General features: G+C 29.0%; 1 protein-coding gene across 2 annotated transcripts; it reads right to left on the reverse strand.

Annotated features, from left to right (window-relative positions):
• Positions 1 to 6: 6 nt before the first annotated feature.
• LOC107885725 lies at positions 7 to 6,279 on the reverse strand. Of its 2 annotated transcripts, XR_003838596.1 has the most exons (4): positions 5,390 to 6,279; positions 2,925 to 3,267; positions 2,017 to 2,711; positions 7 to 1,945 (listed from the first exon to the last, which is right to left on the reverse strand). XR_003838596.1 is itself a non-coding variant. In XM_029485040.1 (3 exons), exons 2-3 carry the CDS (start codon positions 3,255 to 3,257, stop codon positions 2,502 to 2,504), a joined length of 543 nt encoding a protein of 180 aa, XP_029340900.1. In that variant the 5' UTR covers positions 3,258 to 3,267; positions 5,390 to 6,279; the 3' UTR covers positions 1,952 to 2,501. The 2 variants fall into 2 exon arrangements, 1 of the variants encoding a protein (XP_029340900.1); XM_029485040.1 differs by lacking the exon at positions 7 to 1,945 and having other exon boundaries at positions 1,952 to 2,711.
• Between the last annotated feature and the right edge of the window lie 829 nt (positions 6,280 to 7,108).

Consider the following 7,108-nt stretch of genomic DNA (forward strand, 5'->3'; position numbering starts at 1 on the left):
TAAATTTCAAGTACACCTTATTAGCTAACTAAAAATAAAAATAAATAAGAATAGACATTAATAAAGATTTTACTTTACCGATGTTTGGTTCGTTTATTTGTTGCAATGGTAAGGGAGCAATGTCATCATCATCTGAAGATAAAAATTCATCTAAAAATAAAAAATTATAGATATTATTCAGTTGAAAATGGCGCTGATTTACTGTCATTGAACGGTTTATTATTAATCCCAATCTTTTACTTATAAAAAGTTTAGCTCATGTTCAGGGATGGAATTCCATGTTAAGAAGTATAAAGTTATACTTTCTCCTTGATTTTTTTTAAATAATGATTAAAACTACTTCAATAATACCTTAGTCAGTGTCAGTCTGGCCCACCCGGCTACCCAGCAACCACTGGAGGATGGGGTTTTGTTTTCTGTAGGGGGCCCAACAATATGTTTTATATATTATAAAACAAAGTCCCTTTTTCTTTATGTATGCTTAGATCTTTAAAACTATGAAAAGGATTTTGATGCGTTTTTTTAATTGATACAGTGATTCAAGAGGAAAGTTTATATATATATATGACATGCATAATATAGAAGAGAAACACCCCCGGCCCGGGAGGTGCTCAAATAGGAATTTTGACATTTACGATAGACATTTTTGTTTATAAATTGTTGCTATTGGTTATAGGATAAATAATTAGTAAAAATTAGTATATTAAATGTTTACCATTAGTTACTCTGGCAGATGAGGTAAAAGTATCCATCAAATTGTTGCACGCTTATGGTTTCGAATAAAGAAATTATATCTTAAAACAAATATGAGAGTTGAATATGTATATTGGTGGCTATTATATATAGGTTCTCAAAAACTACTTGACCGATTTTGTGAAAATTTCGAATGGTTCTTTGAGATATCAGGAATGTTTAAAGAGTAGTTTGAACCACGTTCGATTTATACTAAGTGCCAAGTATGCTATACCCAATCCACCAAAAATGAATTGTTCACCTTGGTCGATTTAGTTCGCAAAGCTACTCAAATTTATCTGTGAACTGAGGTACCTAAGTAGGTACACCAAAACCAAGATACACTTATACAATCTAAATGTTTTTTTTTAAATTTTTTGGCGGGCGTAATTGGGTTAAAGGCACAACTAAAATGATGTTGGTTTATCCGAAATTAATAGCCTCAAAAAATGACTGGAACATTTTCAATAAAAGTTATTTCAATAGATTATTTACTTGAAAATTGGAGAGTGCAGCTTGATTTTTCAACTCATATAGGCTGTAGATAGGTAAAGAGCTCAGACATGATTTTTTTAGCATACGAAAAATAATTTTTTTTTTGTCAATCTAAATGGTTGCAATTCATTATATATTATATTAATGTTATAATTGAAAGAAATATGATATATAAATTGTGTACAAATATATTTATTAAAAATACAAATATTTGGCCTGGACAACGTCGGGCGTAACAGCTAGTATACTAATATAGGTATAATTTTGGGAACTAGTTATCAATTATATTTGTATCTCGGAATTTAAGTTAACCTTTTACAAATCAAAAAATCAAAATGTTTGCACAGCTGCCTATTTAAAACTACTGTGCTAAGAACCCAATAATGATCCAGGCTGACACTGGGTTTAGTACTATTTGAGTTTATCAAAATACAAAAAATACACACTGTCTCTTTTCAAATATTAGTAAAAGTGAGTAACCTACCATTGACATTTCTGTTCCAATTACCCTCTCTTAAAATATAACCATCAACCGTATGTGAGCATTTCACTAAAAATTCATTTCTGGTCAAAATTCCCAGTTCTAGTTGATCTGAAGCTATTTTTATTCGTTTAGAGTTCAGGATATATTTAGTCTTCACTGATCTTGTAACTTGCATCCCTCTTGATAGTTGTTCAATAATAATATGTTGTAATTTACTATAACCACTCAGATGATCTAATGAAAACATTAATTTGTATGTAAATTTTAGTTTATAACTTATATGCTTCTGACTAATTTTGACTGACCCAGAAATTTCCATAGATTCGGATGACATACTTGAAGCTTATCTTTCATTTTACCATGGAAGCTTTCAATGTTGTTGTTGGTGCGCCTAGCTTGACCGTATACTGAAAAAACATTTGGCCCTGTCCGGTTTATCCAATGCTTACATTATTATCATTATTATTACAATTTTTATATTTACACATTTTATTTGAAATAAAATTATTTAAGAATGTACTTCATAATAAATATTACCTAGAAAAATAAGTGAAAAACCTTGCCAAGTTTACATTATTCATTCTAGCATATGTCTTTACGTCTTGAAAGCCCAACTCAATTTGTTCTGCAGGAAGCAATGCAAGTGCCATCACCATTTTTAAACATTTTTTTGCTAGTTCATTGTCCCTTATGTATGTTGTATAATGCAACCTTTTTATATTTTTCCACAAACTCTAATAAATGAATAAACGTTTTAAAATAATTCTTAACGTTAATATAGTGAATTATGCTAAATACTTGCCTGTACATAATGGAACCAGCACGAAACTAAAATGGCATCAGGGTATACAATTGAAAATGCATTTTTTAATCCAACTTCATAGTCAGTCATTATAACTGAAGGCTTGACATTTGGAAAAATACTTTTAAAACTCGTTAATACCGTTAGATAAGCATTTTGAGTTTTACTTTCCATTATAATATAACATATTGGAACAGACTGTAAATGTATAATTTATTATTTTTATTTCATTTAAATAACATGTGAACAATTTAAGAATAATTTGTAAAAAAGTATAATGTTTACAGGGTGTAAGGTGTAACAAGACTATTTTACATTTGTACTGCAATTAGTTAAATAGTCTTGTTATACCTTATACATATGGTCACAATAATATTTATAGTACAATAAAAATCTAAAACATTTTCTTACGTGATTTTGAATAATGATATGCATTATAAACAACTGCCGGCATTTGGGCATAGATGGTATGACTTTGAAAGTTGCATCAGCATGCAATTCCGTACCTTCATTTAAAATTACATCATTGATGACCTCTGAACAGGCAAACATAACATGAGCTTGCCCATTGCCATCTACTATACACTCCTGAAAAAATCGATGACCCTTGCACTGAATCAAGTTTTCCTGTTCTTCCAACATCTCTCCCAAAGCATTAAGAGTTTCAGGTAGTACTGGAACATGTGCACGTCTTGCCTTACGCATTGATGACTCGGCTGATGTCCAAGGATAGGTGTAAGCCATATTTGGATTTCTAGATAATGATATTAAAAAATAAGGTAAATTTAAATATATCAAAATTATTTATGATTATCTTTCAAATTATTAAACTATTAATGAATTTAAAGACATGAAAAATGTACGTGGGGTTATTATATTAGTTAGGTATGGCATCAAAAAATATTTTATTTAATATAAATCTAACATCTAGTTTTTTTTTTTATTAAATTATAAAAACATGTATCTACTCGTATAATTTGTTGTATATCAATATTTTACAAAATGTTTTTCCTTTAATCGACTCCCAACTGTGAATAAAATAGAGATAGATTTATTGTTAGTTTTAAAAATTAAATATTCCCTTTCAATATGTATAATGTATATACTTATTAATATAATATTATCTTTAAAATATTTGGTGCCACAGCTATAAAAACATAAACAGTGGGTTGAAGCGTAATATAAGTTTTTAGAACCAATGACACCTGAGTGGCTGAGTACTTAAAGTTAAACTCTTAAAGTTAAACTCTTAATTCTTGACACAAACTTATACATTAATGCACTCTTCAAACTACAAACTTATATATTTATGCAGGGCCTGTCTGGGCCACTAAATTGAGTGTAAAACTAACCACTAAACAAATTTAAAGACTATGAATAAAAATTACTCATCATAACACTATTTTCAATACAAAAATATTGTAAAGGAAGTTCTTAAGTAACAATAAATATAAACATTGTTTGCGGTCACTTGCGTTTTCAATGTATAAAAAATAATGTTACTATTAAGTATAAGTTGGAATATAGCCGTAAAACTAAATTATACTAAATTTAAGGTTTTAATTAACTAGGTGAGAATATATAATTATTTTATAATAATTAGTATGAATCATAATACTCTATATAATATTATATACATTCAATTTTCATAATTATTTTTTTAAAAATAAATTAAATTATAAATATAATATCACTAGGTACTAGATTTTGTGTACCTATTTTATAGAATTAATTTAAGATTAATTTCTGCAAAAAAAATATTTAAATTGATGTCTTTATCACTACTGTCAGCATCTCGTGTGGTACAAGTAAGACTTTGACGTCATCGGACGTACAAAAATAATGTAAAGGAAGTTCTCGAGTACCAAAAAACATAAACATTGTTTTCGGTCACTTGCGTTTTCAATGTATAAAAATATTATCGTCCAAATATTACCCTATTATTAATATAGATATTTTTGAAGTATTTGCTATAGTTACTGCAATACTTTTTATTCAAGTTTACCCTATTGGTTTTATAATATTTGTGTTAAAAATATTTATATGAAAACATTATTTTTAGGATCTGAATGTGAACATTGGTTCTATCCATGATGAAAAAGCTATATACGCCCAAGAGAATTGTCTGATTTGTGTTTTTAATTTACTTCATTCGCTTAATTTACATATGCCTACTTATTCTAATTTATATGCAGCCATTATGTAATATGTACTAAACTTATCAGTAACTCAGGTTAATTGTGAACGAGTAATTAGTAAATTAAAAATTATCAATAATCGTCTACGTGCTTCATTATCTAATGACCGCTTACTGCTTAGATGTTTTTTTATTAATGTCTGTAGAAAAATATATTGAATGATTTGAAGGTTGAAGATATTTTGGACATTATTAAAAACTCATATTATCTAAATTATTATCGTACACATAATTACATAAATATATAATTTATAAGATTTAATTTGTCGTACTTCTACTTAGTGTAACTGATTTATACCTATATGTATTGATATATTTTACATTTTCTTTGTAATCAACATAAAAGAGTTCCTAAATCCTAATTCTTGTACTACTATAGGTACTGTTTAGAAAAATATAATATTTTGTTAGTTTAAGTTGGACCGATAAATGTAGAAAACAGGCCGGTTGCTTACAGAAAATAGTGGGCCGAAACCCTTCCACTCCGGCCCTGTATTTATGCACTCCTCAAATATAATAGATCAACACACTTAAGGGCACCACACACTGCAGCGGTGGCGATAAAATTGTGTCCGGACTCATTTTGGTGTTACCACCACCGCTTCAGTGTGTGGGGACCTTTAGGCACTCTAAAAACGAGAATTTTTCAAAAGTAACCAAATACGTAATGCATGTATACCTGATAGCTTCTTCATCATAGATAATTTTCAAATGTTGAGTCTCGAATTCTGCTCTATCAATAAGTACCTTCCGAAATTTTTTTTTTTCAATTGTTTGAAGAAATGGATCATGGGTGTGTGATTTACCGCAAACAATTGTTCCATCAATTTTCCTTTTAATTGTACCATTACAGGTGACATTTGGACTGGAGCAAGTATAATATCTAAATGGTAAAAAAAAACTAGTTTGGTAAAAACGTTCATACTTAGGTAGTAAATACGTGCACGTAATATATAAAAAACTTACTTAACATTGTTTTTAGTACCGTTTGATTTGTAATGATATTGTTGGTGTTCCATTTTTTAAAATTGCATTAAAACAAATTAAAACGACGAAGTTACTGTTGTACGTTAAGAGCAGTGTTCAACAGACAACATAAACAGCGTATGCGTATTAATGTAACCCGACGGATTGTACATTGATTATAATTTGTGAGAATTTTATATTTGTTCTATTTTTACGAGCAACCCATACGGGTGTATAGAACAAGTAACAACCGGTCGCATAACAATAAATACATTCGCATATATTTTCCATCGCGCTGTAGTTGTTATCGGCATTGTTGCAATCGTAATAATTCCAGGAATAGCTAATGAATTAAATTATTTTATTTTGGTGCTTATATGTTTTTATTATCTTAAGAGGACGCTACCTATATAATCGTTGTCTCCGTCTTACACACGCACGACATGGCAAATTGCCGTTCACTAATTTCAATAGTGTTCTGTTAGTTTTGATACTAGAGTGAATTGACCTATTATACAACTTTCAGGTAAGAACATAATCTGTGCTTAAGCGTTGCCGATTTTTCGACATTTTCATTTTCAAGCAAGATATGGGTATGTGAAATATCAAAAATTAAAAATGCTCATATCTCGCTTGAAAATTGAAATATTGAATAAAAGCCAATGCTTAAGCACAGATAATGTTATTATCTAAAAAATGTATAATATAAATCAAATCACTCTAATATCAAAACTAACAGCACACTATAATAGTTGAAACTAGTGAACCGCGAACATTACAATGTCGTACGTGTGTAAGACGGAGACAACAAATGCATGGGTAGCTTCCTCGGGCTGTCATATTTTAGATTCTGAGCGAAGCAATGAATGTATTGATTTTACAATGATGTGTGTTTTTTTTAAATTTTTTTTTGTGTCTGTCATCACCTTTTAGGACAGTAAAAATGCTAGGATTTTCTTCAACAATAACTTTTCTGATAGAAAAGTGAATCTAGTTGGTACTTTGGGAGGTCAAAAGTAAACATTTCACAGTAGTTTTCAAAAGCGACGTGAAAAACAAAAGAAAAATTAAGGAAAAACGGGAATTTTTACCCAAAATCGATTTTTAACAAAATTAATTTTGGTTTTTGGTGTAACTCTAAAACAAATGACCATAGATGCATGCAATTTTCACTGGTTGTTTATGTTTGCATTTTCTATACACGATAAAATTTTGAAAATAATATGATTCTTTTTGAACTGTTTACGGACATTGTCAGTTTTCATTTTTTTAGTTTTTTTTTTCTATAAATATCAATAAAATTTTATTTGTTGGTTAAAAAAGCTTGAAAATTTAATAGAAGGCTCCTAGGTTATTGTTTCAAAGGCAGATAAAAAAAATCAAAAATCTTTATGTCACAGTTTTTATTTATAAGCATTTAAAGTTCAAATCT

This window comes from Acyrthosiphon pisum, chromosome X (assembly GCF_005508785.2).
Source record: "Acyrthosiphon pisum isolate AL4f chromosome X, pea_aphid_22Mar2018_4r6ur, whole genome shotgun sequence".
NCBI classification, from domain to species: domain Eukaryota; kingdom Metazoa; phylum Arthropoda; class Insecta; order Hemiptera; family Aphididae; genus Acyrthosiphon; species Acyrthosiphon pisum.

Coding starts and splice junctions, on each gene's coding strand:
- LOC107885725 (XM_029485040.1), bottom strand. CDS start 3,257: ATGGCTTACACCTATCCTTGGACATCAGCCGAGTCATCAATGCGTAAG. Junction 2,712..2,924: donor ATATCATTATTCAAAATCAC/GTAAGAAAATGT, acceptor ATACATTTACAG/TCTGTTCCAATATGTTATAT.